This window comes from Takifugu flavidus, chromosome 18 (genome assembly GCF_003711565.1).
Source record: "Takifugu flavidus isolate HTHZ2018 chromosome 18, ASM371156v2, whole genome shotgun sequence".
NCBI classification, from domain to species: Eukaryota; Metazoa; Chordata; class Actinopteri; order Tetraodontiformes; family Tetraodontidae; genus Takifugu; species Takifugu flavidus.
Window position 1 is genome coordinate 6,888,800 of NC_079537.1, and position 17,377 is coordinate 6,906,176.

A 17,377-nucleotide genomic window follows, 5' to 3' on the forward strand; every position below is an offset into this window, starting at 1 on the left:
GTGAGTGTTCCTTTAACGCGCACGAGACTCTCCCGCCCATCGCCAGACTGCGCATTCATTCACGTGATCACCTGTAGCCATTCAACGCTCGAGGCCGTGGGCGCGCACGGACGCGTGGGCGCGCACGTTCACCTTGATTATTTATACGGGGACGCGTACGTGCGCGTACCCGTATTCTTTGTGTGGCAGCACAGTGAAGCGCCAAAAGAGTGGCCATGGCTGATGAAAAACCAAAGGTGAGTGTCTTTCAAGCATATCTGTGTCAGTTTGTGGATGCCCATCCACGGCATAAGGTTGTATAATGAAGCTGCCATTTCCACGCGTTATTTACACTGGAGTTGAGTGATAAACCTCAACTCTTGGCAAAATAACGTTACTTTGATAGACCGGAAGGTTGGTGAGCGCGCATCGGTAACCGCGCAGATCGCGTTCTGTATGCTTGTTTTCTACTGGTACCTGCTAAAAACTAGAGGCTTTCCCACTAGTGGTACCAGGGTCGCGTATGTACTTTTTTTTTTTTTACTAGATAGTCGGCCGAGTTGCCAAGCGTGTTGAGTAGGTACCAATATGTTAATATCACTGTTAACGCGCTGGTTGGCCAGGGGAGTGACGTCACGAGAGAAGCGCTCTTCAAAAAATTCATACCCGCCATTTTTAAAATCCTTCAGCAGCGACCGGTGGGACGAACACGATTTACTGGGAGGTTTTCGTATTTATAGAAAATCTTAAAAGTGGTTTAATGACGGGTGTTTTATAGCAACGGCAGTTAGTTGACTCCATTCGGCAGTTTCGTGCCGTTTGTGACTCTCAAATGTCTGAATTCCTTTTATTATCATTTCTGTTTTTAGTGTTAAGAATCTGACAAGAAAAGAGCTAACAGTATAAACCCAACATTGATAGAGGAGAGAGTTGTTTCCGTGCTTACGACGTCACGAGACTTTCGGCCCGCCTCGTTCTGAAGGCCCCGCCCACATCTGAGAGGGTCCACGGGGTATTGGAAAACCCACGTTACCGAACCGAGCCGATACTGTGTAGTGGAAAGGCGCCTTATTTGTCCGCAGAGGCAGTTGGTGTTATTGGTGCAAATCTCGAAAATCTGCCCCAAATGTGAGGGAGGAGGTTGGAACCCCCCACCAGTGGTGCACCAGTATCAACTGGTACTGTTGTGTTCTGTGGCAACTTGCAAATGAGAGCACAGAATGGAGCCAAAGAGGGATGGGAAAGCACAAGTGTCTGTAACCTTTCTCCAGCCAGCTGGATTTAGAGGAACATTGATTTGTAATTAATCTAGGTTAAAATGTTAACCCCCAGATGTTAAGCACTCTTTATCATATTTAGCAAGTAATAGATTACTGTTTTTGTGAGGGTTTCCTAAAGGCTCCTTTTACTACACAATGATTGAGTTGTACTGCATTTAGACTGTATCTAAACAGAATAGCCTACTATCAAGTGAAGTGTGCATTAGGCCTTATGGAATCTTGGAACTGCTTTGTGCTGTGCTGTTTATTACAGTTACTAGTTAACCAGGTAGGGAATTTTACAATTATTACGTTTTCTTCAAGCTTTTCACAACTTTCCCGATTTTCCCGGCATCAACCCTTTTAAAAAGGTTTTCTAAACACTGTAGTGTGCAAATTCACAGCTAGGCGCCAGTAAAGAGCTACAGGGAAAAAAACATGTTAGTTCTTTGAAAATCAAGTAAAAATCAGTTTCCTGGAAAACTATCAACCATTTTTCCACCTCCTGATTTTTTTTTTTTCCCTCACAGGAAGCGGTCAAGACGGAAGGCAACGAACACATAAACCTGAAGGTTGCGGGCCAGGATGGATCAGTCGTTCAGTTCAAGATCAAGAGGCACACACCACTCATCAAACTGATGAAGGCGTACTGCGACAGACAGGTGGGCCCGCAAGAGTCTTCATGGTCTACAGCACTCACTTCTTATTTGGGTGTACAAGGTTTCTATGTTGATTAAGATTGTTCAGAAGAGCATCAGGGTCCCAACAGTAGGCCGACAGGGAGAAAAATACGGCATGAATGCGGCCGTCTACGGCCAAAGGAAAGAAATCCATAACATCCACGCCGCTGCAGCAACAAGGATTCTGCCCGTTTGTCCTCAATTTGTGTCGCTGAACATTTGCTGCTGCTGTGTTTGCATGGTGAAGACCCTGGGGGGGCTACTGTTGTTTTACTTTAGGATTATGTATGGTTTCTCTAATATTTACTGTTTAGTTCTGTGAATAGTACGCTTCCTTTAAATAAATGTCCCTCTGTTTAAGTGTCTCAGGAAACCATGCACACCCAGTGAGTCAGCACACATAACACTGGGCCCTGACTGGTGCCTGCATACCTGAGCTTAGTTCATCCATTATTTCCTGCTACAACATGCCGAAATGTTTGTCCTTTCAGAGTTTATTTTTTATTATTATTTGACAGCAGGGTATTTTAGGCCGTGTCTCTGTTGCAAGAGCGAGGCTGTTGCCTTTTTGCTGTATGGAAATAATCACTGGATTTTTTTATTTTTTTTAAGTCTGCACATTTTTCATATTCTCCAGCAGCCTCTAATGGCTAACGTCAGGCAGATAATCTTAACATTAAGGGGAGATGCGAAAGGCTGTTTTGACACCAGGACTTTCACGCTGAAGTGGCCTGAAGATGCCGCTGTCACTTTACAGGCTAATGACGAGGGCTGGTCGCATCTTTCCACATCGCACCTCCTTATCTGCTCAACTGTCTGAGACAAAACATTTTAATCAGCAGTCGTCTGAAGTCGTCCTTTGCCGGGAGACTTTCTGTCACCAACCGACTGCAGTTTTTTTGTTTTATTTTACTATTTGTAGTGATGTAACCTTGGAATGGACAACGCAGCACTTTAAGCACTTTTTTGGGAGAACTAAGGAATCCTTTATCTGTTCAGGTTTCTTTATTCATTAGATTGTTTTTGTGTTGACAGGGACTTTCAATGAGGCAGATACGGTTCAGATTTGATGGGCAGCCAATAAACGAGAACGACACACCAGCGCGGGTAAGTATTCGCTCCTGACAACCATTAACTACCTAAAACAGGCAAAACTTTACTTAAGGCTCAGCCGTGCTGCCCATGTGGTCAAACTGCTGTTTATCTGGCATCAGCAGCAACTGGGATGTGTAGACGGCTCACATTAGGCAGCCTTGAGATGATAAAAGCTGACATCTGCTGAGCTGCTTCATCTCTTAGTTCAGGTGGTGACACCTAATCATCCAACATATTGGCCATATTTTAGTGTTGTGCATTCAGCCAATCAGTGGCCCCTTATCTTGTCTCCGCAGTAGTTGTTTGCCTCACACCATTTTTTTTAAAAAAGTGTGTTTGTCCAGTTACACAAAATCTCAGCTCAGTACAGTTTGGAGTCAATGCTGTACTGGGCATGTCCATAATTATTGCCGCGCTGTGCAAAAGGCTGGCTTAAGTGAGAAAACAAATGATTAAATGAATGATTTGCATGGCAGATATATGAAAATTCTAACGGCGTACTCGCAGCATCCATCTTCCTTTTCTAATTACCCGTCGTATCGACCTTCTCCTCTTGGAGGAAATGACAATGTGATCGATTCATTTTGCGCAATAGAGTAAGAGCCAAAGGACCGAAGGCTGCTGGCAGAAAACTGTTAAAGATCTGTAGCTGCTGTTTCACATGAGACTTCCTCAGAAGGTTCCTCCTCCTCCCGCAGGCTGTCAAAACACACAAGTCCACATGTTTACTGCGTTGTTCCTAGAATACCGCTGCACGTGACACAACTGCACTTCCACTGCAACACAAACCTGCCTGTGGTTCCAGGGCTGTTAAAGCAAATGATATAAACAGCCTCAGGAGACGCGGTGCCGCAGAGACTTGTTGACATGATGCGCACGCTCACCTGTCATTTCAGATAATTCCTATCGCCGCCGCTTTTGCCTCACAGGCGCAGATGTAAATGAAGCTGGCGGACAGAAATGGTGGCAGGCCGAACCTGAGCAAGGTGATAGTGGAATAACCCTGTCCTTCTCTCAACAGTTGGAAATGGAAGATGAAGACACTATTGACGTGTTCCAGCAACAGACGGGAGGTTGGATTTGACCCGCCGGCCGCCGCCGTGTTTCCCCTTCACAACACAACAGATACGACACAACTGGCTGCTTTTTCCTTCTCGACTATTGTTCCAGTAACACCCAGTGCAGGAGTTGCCATTTCTGTTACGCATAACTGCTGTACAGTATTATTCTTGTTCCCTTTTTGTATAGAACCCGCGTCGGTCGTTCTGAATTCAGGTCAGGCGTGTCCCGGTTGTATTGTGGTAAATGTTGAGGACTTTCCAGTTTGAAAGGTTTGCAGACATGTAGGATTGTTGATCATAATTTAACTGATCAAGTGTCTGTTTGATCAGCGTCCAGCAAATTTGGTCTCTCGGTGGACTGATTGGTTATCAGATCTGAACCCAGTTTAGTTATAGGGCCGTACCGAAACTTGTTTTCTGGTGTAAAAACGAAACAAAAAAAAAGATTTTATACAGTTTTATATAGTAGTGGATGTGTAGAGAAATGTTTTGATCGTCGGTTCGACTAGGCCAGGCTTCATGTTTCAAGAAGCACGAAGAGGTGTTTCTGTTGATTAAACGATGGTATTGTGTATGAAGACTTCTGTAAAAAATAAAGCTATTGTCTTTTTTTCCAACCATCGAATTCCGTCTGCCTGTGTGTGACTGACGGGTTCGTGCAGAAATGGTGTGTTCAGTAGAAAATGCCTTAAAATAGAAATATCTGAAATGTCTCTGCACATCAGCAGGGAAAAGATGCAGCGATTTTAAACCCTTTAACAAATATATATTTGTATATTACAATTGATTTATACATATTGAGATCTCCCAAATTTTCATTAAAGCTTGTCTGAAAATGACATTTTTATGTTAACTACTGAAGAGAGCATGACTGGGTGTGAGGCATGCAAGAGGAGAACAGGTTTAATTTCTGCACACATTAACATCATCTATCCTCTAATCAGGGTCACTGGGGCCGCTGGGATCTATAGGTCACCATCACAGGAAGCCATTTACACCAAGGGACAGTATCCAGCCAACCTAATATGCACGGCTTTGTTTTGTTTGGGTTTCTTCTCTGCGTAAAAGAATAATTTGGGAGAAAACCAATTAACAGGCCAACATTAACATTTGGCTGTGGGGCGATTGGCCTACCGACAGTTGAAATTTCTCATTCCACAGACTTCGATATCGTTGATGATCTCATTTCTGAGGTTTTCTTTCATACATTCCGCAGCGATGCGTGAGCAGCCCTAATAGATGGAATAAAATGTCCTCGGGGATGTGGGCTCTGCTGTCGGCTCGTTGACACGCAGCTCAGGCCGGCCACCAACGAGACAGGTCAGCGCTGCAGCTCCAGCCAATGGACGAAGAGCTCCGCGACGCTCCAGCCAATGGGAGAAGAGCTCCGCGACGCTCCAGCCAATCAGCGGAGGCGAAACGCTGGTGGGCTGGGTCTGGTGGGCTGGCACCGCAGAACCAGCGGATCTGGTCTACGTTATATTTTTTCAGTGTCGGGTGGAGTCTACATCCATCCTGTCGCATCTCTGCGGGGGAAGAAGGGAAAAAAACCACGCCAGACTTTTTATTAGTTTCTCCTCTGAGTACTTGTTGACGGCCGAGGCAACCGAATATTCGGCGAAGATGACGACGACCACCACCTTTCAAGGAATAAGCCCCAACGGTAAAAGCAGCTCCAGGTAAAAAAAAGCCGAAAACCTCCAATGGAGGAACAAAAGAAAATGTGATGTGAGCCAGGCTGTCTGTGACCCAGCGGGTACCCGCCGTCTCCTGAAGGCAGTAATCCACATGAAATTAGCTCGGCGCTGGGGAGGCGAGGGACGTTTCTGGATTTAGCTAAACTGGCGCTAATTAAGTTAATCTTGTGGGGCGATGCACCATTTAGCATGTAGCTGCACTAAGTTCGGCTAGCCTGTCTGCCCTTTGTATGGATCCGGACGGGAACCCCGGGGGAGGATTTCGTCCTTTTTATCGGGGAAACGTGCTAAAAGCGCCGGGCTGGTCTAGCGGACGGGCGTTTGCCCCACATTTAAGAACTTTACTGGGCTCTCCATGCGCCCTTCGCCCTGCTATATTTTTCGGACGTGTCATCCTCTCGAGGGTTTAAGTCGCGTCTGCGGATTTTCTTTTCTTGTAGTTTTCCCAGCAGATGAGCGAAAGTACAGCCCGGGAACAGGAATCCTGATATGCGATCGTTGGCAGGAAGATTCCCAGACGAGTCTGCGTATGTCGTTATGACTCAAGTGGCTCATTGTCTGGCGGAAGTTTAGAGAAAAGGACCATCACGACGTGATCGTATAGAATATACACACACGCATATATATATTTTGTCGCCTTTGTCCAAGATGAGTCCACCTTAAAACCGTTGAAGAGGTACTTTTAAGGAGGCCTCCCACCCTCCCAGGATACAGTCATGCCTTTCCAGTAAGTGACGCTGCATGTCTGCCCCCTTTTTTGCAGTGAAATCAATGGACAGAGATCCTCTTTAAATTCCGTCTTGCTTTGTGAGATTGTGGACTGCACTGATCATTTTTTTCCCCCCCTGATCGTCCATCGTTCGTCAAATCTTAACCGGCCATGACGCGTTCCGAAGGCGCACGCTGTGCGTGGATGATGCGGGGGCTTGGGTGGGGGCCCTGGGCTAGATAAGCCAGTAAATCTGCCCTTGGCGCTTTGCTTTTGCTCTTTAAAGCCCCCCCCCCCGTGTATGACCCGCTGGTCATTACTGTTGCTAGCCGACCACAGGGATGGGTGCAGCACCAGAATTCAGCGGAAATCTCCGTAGGCATCGGGGCCTCCTTCACCGCCTTATCAGAGCCGCCATCGCGGGGTTTGGACCCGGGCTGCATCTGCCTTCCCTGCACCTGTCTGAAGGCTCCTGAACAATATTGTCCTTTCATTGATATTTGCAGTTTCATTTCAAGGGTGGGGTCTGCTGCCGGGCAGCTTAGAGCCTTCCGCTTTTCTCTCTCTCCCGTCGCCATCCGTGTGGAAAGCATGAGCTCACCCTTTGGCCGGGAGGTGAAGTCTGGTTGAAGCATTACTGTCACAGCCAAGTGTGTCAAACCCTCAAGAATGGATTTTATTAAAGTGTCACCGGAGCGGCTCGCTCCGCCTCGATTTCCCCCCACATCTAGATAGCCTTTTTATAGTTGGGGCTTGGAGAGCAGAGTTGTTTTTTGGGCTCCATCTGCCCGCCTGGCCCTCGGACAGCTGCTCGGGGTGTCAGCTGGTGGCTTCGGGGACTCTGAGGAGCGGAACAGAGTTTAGCTGGAAGGGGGAGAAAAAAAGAGGGAGGGGTCCAGCGGGGCCTCTGCAGACACGTCAGGTTTTGTTCCTCACCCCGACTGTCCCTCACCAGCAAACCAAAGAATAAAAGCCTTGCCTTATCTTTTATCTTTTTGTGGAAGATGGGTGTAAAGTAACACGGGCCTTTTTTACTCCAGGGCAGTCTGGTTATTGGGTGACCTATATTTGCTGTAGGCCTCAGACCTTTCACCTCTGATGTGTAATATTGAGCCAAAGGGAGGGCAAAGCCTGTTTCAATCAACTCATCGAATAGTGGACCCGCAATGCTATCAGGAACTGATACACCCGCGCTTGTGTCACTGCAAAGGAATCTGTCCCGAGGAGCGACGGCAGCTAGCCACCTAAGTCTGTGATTATATGTGACTGGAGTCAGCTGCCGGCCAGAGATTGTGGCTGACTGTCTCATGGCCTGACAGCCGGGGCTTAGAGACGGCCCCGTTCGCCTGTTTTAAACATTGTTTATTTGTATGTTATTGTGCTGAGAAAACTTCATTGTGGTTCTCATGTCGCGTGACACGGGCAAAATAGCCTAGCCTGAGGAGCAGACGGCGACTACAGTAGCATGATGTCATTGGGTCACGATCTCTCGTTCCAGGGTACTAAGACCGCCAGGTGGGGAGTCCAGCTTCAGCCTTGGCGCAGAGGAGAACACCACCCCCCAGCGCAAAAACAAGATGGCTTCCAACATCTTCGCAGAGCCTGATGATCCTCATGCTCATCGGAGGAACAATCCACCCAGTAAATCCTTCAGATTTGATCTATATTATCTCAGCTGGGTGTGACATGGCTACACTGACAACAGTGCAAGGAAAACAATGAGGGAGAGACTTTTTGGGAGGGTGTGTAAGCACTTTTAGAAGGGAAAGCTTGCTAAACTAGAAAGAATTGCCAGAAGCCTTGAGTAAGCAAAAAGGACCACAGAATTAATTCTAAGCTGAACTTGGAAACTGGAGCGTTATGTAGCCTTTTCTTTTTTCCAGTTAGGCTGTCAGAAAATGCTACCACAGGTTTAACAGTCAAAGTAGCAGAGAACTCTGGTGCTCAGCTTTGATGGCTGGGCCCAGAGTGGGCCTTCAGAACAACTGTTAGAACGTGTGGGTTTTTTTTTTTTTTTTAAATGGATATGAGGATAATTCTATTCCGTTCCAGCTCGGGCTGTGCTAACATTTTTAGTATTATCACATGGCTCCACACTCGACACATTAGGAAAAAGTGTTTCCACAGACTAGGTTTTGTGAGTGCGTGTGAACGGTTGAGCATGAAGTTCACCACTGATGGTAAAACCTTTGCACAGGCTATGTTTTATTTAACTGGAAGGGATGTTTGTTTTTGTCTCAAAGCAAAGTTGATTGCCTTCACGCTCCCATTTGGGTCTCTTTGGGTATGTTGGGCGCCGAAGGTCCTTTCTTGTTTGTTTTTCCGGTGTTTTCCACGCGACGAGAGCAGCTTGCACTGTTTTGTCCCATCCCGTCTTGTTGGTTCTTGCTTAATACTTTTCTTTATTTATTGTAACGCTCTGGTGCTAGAAGAGTGAGCAAAGAAAACACTTCCAGATGTATGCACATCCCACATCCAATTACAAAATCAAGACAATATAAAGCACTTCCTCCGATATTAAAAGGCCGCCTCTTCAACCCGAATGCACCATCTTTTAAGCTTTAGTCGGGACTTTGTTTGCATTCTTTTGCAAATGAGCCATGAGGACGTACAGTTGCTACATAACACAAAGAGCTGGTGTCTTCTTTCTGTGCATAAGACTAGATGCAACTCTGGGTCTCAATGAGAAGGTCTGACTGATCATCAGGGTTTTCTATACATAAATCAACTGTTTTTATTTTAGATCGTGTGGCTTCAAATTTGACCTTTCCTCCTAATGACCCAAATGATGTCACAAACCCATCGACCTTGCTTTGGCGACAGAGTAGCCGTGGAAGTTAAATGAGTAGATGGTTGGTGGTGTTGTCTGCTGAAATTCTGAACTGGTGATGTTATGTACCAGTAAGTGGGGTGTTGTCACCAACCAGGAAGAGGAGCCTGTAGTTGGTTCATGTAAAAAATACCAGCAGCTTCACAGAAACAGAAATGTGGGGGTCACTGTAAAGTAGCTTTTACCTTATGCTGCAGCACACACTTTAAAAATGTCCTACGCTTTCAGTTATTCCTCTGGTTTAGGTTCCTGTTTGCCTAAATGTTGCCAGGTATCGATCCCCCGTGTAGCATGTGATGCTAACCTGTCATTTAAACACGCAGACTGAAGCTGCAGCTACAGATCCGCATTCCTCAAGCGTGTTGGCATTTCCTGGAAATGGTTCTAGGAACTGAGGAGTGTCACCAGAGCAAAGCTGCCTGAATGAGCTCTTTTCACTTAAAGCAATTAAGAATAAACACATATGTTGGTTTTGTTGATTAAAATTGATATAGGTGTGAGTATATAGGTATATTTCACAGGTGAACATGTAGCCACTGAAGCACCTGAATGGTTGTTTGTCAAATGATTAAGCTTTCAACATCTCTATTGATGCAAGTAATTTAATTCACAATTTTCCAAATCCTCCCAAGTTGGTCATGTCGCCATGATATAAAGACGTGCTGACATGTTTATCAGCATGCAGCTCTAGGTTGCCTAAGCATCTCCGGTTTCTAGCGCTTTAATACCTCCTCCACTTACCTTTTGATGTTCAGAGTTGATCAAATAAAGTAGATCTTGTTGAGTGTTTTTGGCGGATGATTGACTCTACTTAATTATTGACATCAGCCACTCCTCCGCCTCTGGAACCCCATTGTTCCCGTCACAATAAAAGAGCTCTGTCCCCTCCCTGGTCCTCGGGGACAGAGCTGCGGCATTGGTTTGCTCAGCAGCCTGCTTCCTCACAGTGGGTCACTGTGTTTTAATGTTCTCTCTGCTGGAGGAGAGTGAAGGTTTGCTGGCTTATTTGAGTCTTGGTATTCAGGTTGTCTGCCTGGAAGTGCTCCACAGCATTTCCGAGCCCGGCAGAGCGGATTTAACATCGTCTCCTACTGGTTCTCCCTGATTTTTATTTCATATTCTTTTAGTCCTTTCCTCCCAGTAAAGCTGAGGTTTTGTCAGAAAGAGTAATCTTTTCCTCAGCTCGGTTGGGGTCCAGGGTTAGAGATATTGGGGGTGGTCCTGGAGTCCATGTGATGTATCTTTTTGTAGGATTTTTCTCCGTCTAACTTTAGTTTTACTGTATATACGTTACTGGCCACAAAGTCTCATTTAGATTTCTTTTCCCCCCCTGCAGCTGGGGCACCAACAGGTACCCTGTGCGGAGAGCCCTCTGCCCCGCTGAGGCGGTGCCAGCAACCCATCCTCTTCCCCAAGAACCCTCAGCCGGAACTGACCACCATCCACAACTCTGGGGCGGCCTTGGTCTGGAGCCAGACAAAAGAGGTAACTCTCACCGAGTGTGTTTCCAAAACAGAGCTGCAGCCCAAAAAGCACACAGTCGGAGATTAACTCCCGTTCCAAGTGGCCCAATGGAAAATTCACGGGGGGAGGGTGGCGTTATCCATCATTTTAAAACCAACCTGGTGTGTCCTATCAAAGATGTTCTCCACACTTGTAGACGCCAACGGTTTCCTTTTTTCTCCAGCTAGTCCACATTCCTCACGTTAGTTTTAACTTGACTAAAAGAAATTGAATTTGTGTTTCAATTAGCAACAGCTTCTCACCGAGCTTTCAACTCCACCCTGTCAGAGCAACCCCTCCCTGTATCTGTACTGGGTGGGGGGGGTTCAAAGAAATATACATTTAAACATGTTCGTGCGGCTGAAATTCTGCTGATCCAGTTTACGCCACGTCACATCTTCCCCTCCACACCAGTTTGGTGCCATGGCAACATGTTAGCCGATTATTATAGGCCTACCCAGACAAATCAGTCCCCCCTTCTGTGCTTCAACACTGGAACAGGAAGTCGTCAGATGTTTTTGGTAACAGGTCCACGCTGACTTGATGAGGTTGTGTCTGATATGCTTGTCTTGTGTTTACATTGTAGCCCGAGAATGGCCAGCAGCAAGCGAACGATGGTAAGCGTCCTCAGTTTTTGTGTTTCTGAAGAGCGTTGAGTGTCTGTAACACATGGCTGTGTCCAAGCAGCAACGCGTGACCAATTATTCCGTGAATAGCTCCACGGTTTGCGATGGCGGATCAGCTATGTGCCGCTTCTTTCCGCGCTGTTAAAATCTCTGAGTCTTGGGTTTGGTTTTCCCACATCCTGCTAGCGTGACTTTTGAAAACAAGACCCAGCGCTCGGCCTCTCTCTTCTCCGGTAAATCAACCGCATCCCTTTGATGTGGTTGCTGTCCGTCAGGATGACGTGATGGTCCATAGTGCGGCAGCTGTTGTTTGATGGCAGGCTTCACTTAGTACGAAAAGCTTTTTTATTAACCTCCAGGTGCGCGTTGGTTAGAGCACGTCCGCTCCTCCAGATAATGGACGGTGGGACCACAGAGGACTTTAAAGATCCGAGCGCACGTTTGTGCCTTTGCTTTCCAGTGCGATTGACGTCGGCGTGCATGTGCCCTTCTACCTGCAGCACCTTCTCCTCCTGATATCAGAATATCTGTTGAATGTCCATTTCGTGTGCAAAGAAGCCCGTTTTGGTTTGTTCAGGCTCTAATGGACTACAAGAGGCCGATGCAAGTCCACCTCAGACCCCCGCCCCTCAAAATGGAAGTGCGCGAGGTCAAGGGTCAGACTGTGACATGTCAGGAAAGTTTCAGCAGAACTGCTGAAGACAGTCACGGATAACTTTGCTGGAGTTGATTCTATTCCCTCCTGTTGTCCAGGTTTATTTTTAAAGACTTTTCCTGCTCTTGTGCGTCGGAGTTGAATCCTGCTTTTGGTCTGTGTCCTCAGATTGTCCTGCTGATGCAGAGCAGGAGGACCAGCAGGACAAGCCACAGCCCTCTGAACCATCGGAGGCTGCCAACGGGGCCACGGGCGGCCGAAGAAACCCCCCCGGTGGGAAATCCAGCCTCATCCTGGGTTGAGAGCGCTTTTTTTTTTTTTTTTTTGTTCAATTCTTTTCTTTTTATTTTTTTAAAGATAAATGCCCCACCGCTCTCTTCCTCCACATCAGCCCCCCCTGCCTCCGCCCTTCACTTGTGTCACACTCATCCCTCCCCTCATCTCCTCTTTGTCCACCCTCAACCCTTCTGTTTTTATCCTTTTTTTTCTATTAAAACTCAAAAAAACTGTTAAAAGCACTTTATGTATCTCCGCCCCGCCCCCCCTCCTGTTTATCCAAAATCAGCCCATCCTGTAGTGCATCGCGCCTGCTGGAAAAGGCATGACGTCTAGCTTGTCCCTCGTTCTTCCCTGTTGTAAATGTTCAAAGAAAAACAAAAAATAATGAAAAAGATTTGATGCGTGGATTTCTAAATACAATAAAGATTGATATGAACTTCCTCTGGTCGCTGCATTTCCTCTGTAATCCCGCTGATGTGCTCCTGTTCATATGGAGCGAAGGTCTTTATTTCGGAGGAAAGAGACATGTCTTTCCCAGGTTTTTTGTTCATAAAAGGCTCTGTACTTTGGGCCGTTATTTATGCTGTGCGAGAGAGCTCCTGAAGACTGCAGTGTTTCAGAGCAGAGACGGGCTGACTGGAAATTTGCCCGGACAAAGTAATCACGAAAGCCGCCTCTATTCTGCCAGAAAAAAAAAACCCAAATCCCTCCCCTCCTACTGACCTCATGTGCTGGATATTTGGCCGTCCTGCTGCAGCCTCTGAGCTAAGAGCCGTGCTTTTTGTCAGCAGTCTGGATTGAGATTTTTACAGCGGTGAGGCGGACGCACTGAAAAGTTGAAGTAATTTGCGCAGAATGTTATTCATCAAACACTTGAGCTCTGCTATGATTGCTTTATTTGGTAATAGCAGCCCCCAGAAACAGAACCGTTTGAGTTTATTTGGATCAAGAGGCCAGCATGTCTGGATCAGTACTCTTGACTCCTGGAAGCAGCATTACTAGAGGATCAACCCTCTATTTGACCCTTGATTTGAACAGTTTGTTACTGACTCAACCTTGAGGGAGCCTCTGGGGCAGATTGCATAGGAATCCAATAGTTGTGGTCAGCAGGACCTTCCCCCTTTCTGTGCCTGTAATGGCTACATGCTGCAGATGTGGCCTGAAATGAGGCTGATCTATTAGAAAAATTATAAAATTTAGCTTCCACTTCCAAGAGCCAGATTTGGAGCGACTAGATTGTAGTGCTGCATAGGTGTGTTGAAGTCTGGGAGGCATGCAGAGGTCACCCGAGATCAGGAAACGGACTTCCTGCTCTGGAAACCTGCCAGGATGGAGGCTGGAGCTGTACCCACCGGGGAAAGTCCAGTCTCTAATATCCTTGAACTCTGCTGCACCCGTTGATCCTGAAGGTGGAAAAGCGTTCTGGGACTGCTACGGCCCACGGCCGCCCTTCCCAAATCTCCTTTAGATGCTGAACTGGCCATGGCTTGTTGGGTTGAAACTTATACCTCATTTTAGAAATTGTTCATCTGATGGATTATCAATCTGGTCTGGAGGGGTGGCCGGGGGGCATTAGTGCAGATGGCCAGGCTCAGAGTCTGTTTGTGTGGTTTGTGTGTGCCCCCTGTGCCTGTGTTGGTCCCACACCCCAAACACACTTTAGCTTGACTGAAGACTCTGGGATGGACTGGTGACCAGTACAGGGCGTGTTTCTACCAGTCAGCCAGTGACCTCTGGGATAGACTCCAGTATTACTGTGTCATTTTGAGGATATTAACTTTGATGCGACCCCCCCCCCGCCCCCTCCTTCCCAGGATCACCAGCGTTGCTACACTTAAAAACCAAATGTAACATTTTCATTTGCAAATGTTAATGAAAACATGTTGATATCTGTGTGTATGTGTGGTGGGTGTGGCGGGGGGGGGCTGTGTTTGAATTAAGCAGATTGGAGAAGGGCTCAGCCAGTAAACAAATGCAACACAGGAGATTACTCTTTCATCCTGGTCAGTGGCTAATCAGCAAAAGCAGACTCTCCGCCTATCCCCCTTGATCATCCTGCTAATCTTCCCAGAAAGACGGGAGATTACCCCCCCCACACACACACACACACACACCCCACCCCAGACATATGCCGAGTCATTTAACTGGACGCCTGTGATGAATGTCTGTGCATCCTTTGCTGGTTTGGGTTATACTGACTGGCTCAGTGTGTCATGTGCGCTCCAGACAAGGCCCCTGCCTCAGATCCCCCCCCCCCCAGGGAGGAAAAAGGACGCGCATGTGTGGAAAGGAATTGGGGAACCGGGTGATTCATCCCGGCCCATTGATACCCCCCATTCACACTGGAGGAGGCCTGAGTCAGCAGCTCTGCTGTGAGCGGAGAGCAGCAACAACTGGAAATAAATATTTAAACCCAACACCAGTAAAAGTAATCCAGCCGATGACTTCATTCTGCTTCATTGTTGTTGGACTTCCGGCCGCTCTGTGACCAGATGCCTCTCAATTATCTCAGAAACCCTAAACAGGAAGCACTGGTTGGCAAATGGACAGGGCCGTTTCCGTAGCGACTGAGGGAGCATAAAAGACCTTCCTTGCAGCATCTGCTCCTGCTCATATTGCATCTTCTTAACGGGATGGGACTGCAGGAGGGGAATTAAAGAAGGGGGGGAGGGGGACTGTGGGACAGACAGGGGTCTTTATATTTGTCCCCTGGGGAGGGAGAGGGAGGGGGCAGGTGATTTTGTTTTTTTTTATTTATCTCCAAAGAGTGTGGAGGCCATTATTGATGTCACTGATGCTGAATTTGCAATTCCCGGAGGTTGATGACAAGTTAATGGAGGTTGTTGATGTTTTTCCATCTTTTTTCCTTCCTGGTTCTAAATGGCCTGCTTGGACAACACGTGGCTGTCATTAGGGACAGATGTCTTGCTTTAGCAATAAGATACGGTTTAATCGACATCCAAGATTGTGAGATTTTTTTCACACTCCAGCTTTTGTCTCCTCTATATTTATTCTGATGCTTAGGTCTTTGTTTATTTACTACTCTAAATAATATATCTGCATTCTGACCGTCTGATACAATAAAGTAACTTTCTATAATATACCGCAACAAAAATAATTTATGACACAACACACTTTTTTGCATGAAAATCCCTTTCGTAAATGTTTTTTCCTGTTCTTGTCGGAGTGACATGTTTATTTCTGGGTGTGCGGCTTCCGTCTATCAAACATTGCTTGCTGTAACCGCTAGAGGGCGGTGTAAGCTCCAGCAAACAGCTGCAGCCTGTGCCGAGCTGAGCCTCCTGATCTACATCCGTGTGCAGCAGCTCTGACAACCCATCAGCAAATGTGTGACTTCAGATTTACCATGCAGTGTAGCACTGTTCATGTGACAAATGGTTTGGTTTGAAGCTTAAAGTGGCTTTGCTGACTCTTATGGTAAGTTTTTGTTGGTGGAGAAGAAGAATCTGAAACCTCAGCAGGAACACTTCCTGTTTTGATTTAATGTGAAACCCTCTCTAAAAAAGAAATATAAATGATTGTCTTTGATTAATTTAATTATTGATGGGATGGAATGTTTGTATTTGTGTTTGTATTATGTAAATGTATTTATAACACTAAAATGATGCATTTTAGCCACCTAGACTTCTTTAGCCACCTAGACTTCTTTTCTTGCCTCATCTCTCTCAAACATTTCCCCCTCAGCTTCTTCCCTGCTCACCACCTAGTTTGTTGTCAGTCACATGACGCCTCTTCTCTTTAGACTGTGGTTAAGAAAGCCGTGCAGCTTTCCTACTGAAAAGTCTTAATTCACATCAGCCCTCGCACGTCGTCATGTTTGCTCCCTGGCTGAGGTCTTTAACCGTCCTTTGTTTGGCCCATGCGGCGTTCAGCAGCCCAGGTAAGCCTGATTTCAAGTCGAGAGCCTGAGAGTGAAGCTGCATCAGCGGTGATGTTAAATAAATCTTCATGTTTCTTTTGTACAGATGAGGGACAATTAGTGCAGAAGACCATTGGTGACTCCGTCACTATCAAGTGCAGAGTTGATGTTAAAGATCAAGATTCCCTGAATATCAAGAGAGGTCTCTTCCAAACAGATGATCTTTTCGCAACAAACGAAAAGAATTCGGTCATTTCCTACGAGCTCAGGAGCAGGCTGGAGTTCGACATTCAGGCCTTCCCCAGCGTGAACATCACCATCAACAACCTGACCATCGAGGACACGGGGCCATACTGGTGCATTTACACCAAGAATGCCAAGAAACGTGTCGTCGACTATGGCAGCGGCTCACTGCTTCTGGTGGTCAAAGGTGAGCAAATCACCTACTAAACTCCAGACATCAGTCCAAACTCGTACGATAACCCAGGGCTTGTGCTGATTCCGTGTGCATCATAGCTGTGTGTTTAGAGAAAGAGCAGTGCACACCAGAAGACACACGCCTGGTCCTGGGGTCTCTGGTGGGCATGGCTGTCTTGCTGCTCGTTACCATCATGTGCTTCCTCATATGCAACATCTACAAGGTACACAAAGGCTGTTTTTTGTGTGCGTGTGTTATTGAATTTTACTGTGACTCACAAGCGCTGATGGAATCTTGTGGGTCGTCTCCATTTTCCTGTTATGCTCTGGAAATGCGGGGTTGTTTTTTAAGTAAGCCGCCACTACTAACGGAGCGCAGACGTGCAGCATTTATCCCGCGTACGTGTGGCATTGTTGTCATCCCCCTCGCTGATCCAGGAAACACTTCAGCCGAGGCGAGAGGGGATGGTTGCGGCTTCATGGCGATCATGCAACTGTAACTCTTGTTTGTCGTTTCTAGACCAAAAGCAGGAAGGCAACGCGGACGATCAGCAACGATGTTTACGAAGACATGCGAGGGACGCTCAGGCGCTGAGGATGTGTCCTGCAGAGCGAGCAAGCCTGGCAGCCTGAAACAAGGAGGCGATGCATGCACGGTGATGCACAGCCCGAGCTCTCTCCCTTCTTTCCCCGTCAGAGAAGGACTG

At 46.8% G+C, this 17,377-nt stretch overlaps 2 protein-coding genes across 2 annotated transcripts; both read left to right on the plus strand.

Annotated features, from left to right (window-relative positions):
* The first annotated feature begins 56 nt into the window (after positions 1 to 56).
* On the plus strand, positions 57 to 4,699 carry LOC130515496 (small ubiquitin-related modifier 2). Its single transcript, XM_057015774.1, has 4 exons — positions 57 to 236; positions 1,769 to 1,900; positions 2,954 to 3,025; positions 4,035 to 4,699. Exons 1-4 carry the CDS (start codon positions 216 to 218, stop codon positions 4,095 to 4,097), a joined length of 288 nt encoding a protein of 95 aa, XP_056871754.1. The 5' UTR covers positions 57 to 215; the 3' UTR covers positions 4,098 to 4,699.
* Positions 4,700 to 5,549: 850 nt separating this feature from the next.
* Positions 5,550 to 12,814, plus strand: LOC130515495 (jupiter microtubule associated homolog 1-like). Its single transcript, XM_057015773.1, has 5 exons — positions 5,550 to 5,753; positions 7,979 to 8,121; positions 10,647 to 10,795; positions 11,400 to 11,430; positions 12,263 to 12,814. Exons 1-5 carry the CDS (start codon positions 5,698 to 5,700, stop codon positions 12,394 to 12,396), a joined length of 513 nt encoding a protein of 170 aa, XP_056871753.1. The 5' UTR covers positions 5,550 to 5,697; the 3' UTR covers positions 12,397 to 12,814.
* Positions 12,815 to 17,377: the final 4,563 nt, after the last annotated feature.

What these genes read in the sequence shown, in the direction of transcription:
- LOC130515495 (XM_057015773.1), top strand. Translation starts at nt 5,698, where the DNA reads ATGACGACGACCACCACCTTTCAAGGAATAAGCCCCAACGGTAAAAGC. An exon ending in TCGGAGGAACAATCCACCCA is followed by an intron (nt 8,122 to 10,646) that starts GTAAATCCTTCA and finishes CCCCCCCTGCAG; the next exon opens with CTGGGGCACCAACAGGTACC. An exon ending in TCTGGAGCCAGACAAAAGAG is followed by an intron (nt 10,796 to 11,399) that starts GTAACTCTCACC and finishes TTTACATTGTAG; the next exon opens with CCCGAGAATGGCCAGCAGCA.
- LOC130515496 (XM_057015774.1), top strand. Translation starts at nt 216, where the DNA reads ATGGCTGATGAAAAACCAAAG. An exon ending in AGGCGTACTGCGACAGACAG is followed by an intron (nt 1,901 to 2,953) that starts GTGGGCCCGCAA and finishes TTGTGTTGACAG; the next exon opens with GGACTTTCAATGAGGCAGAT. An exon ending in AGAACGACACACCAGCGCGG is followed by an intron (nt 3,026 to 4,034) that starts GTAAGTATTCGC and finishes TTCTCTCAACAG; the next exon opens with TTGGAAATGGAAGATGAAGA.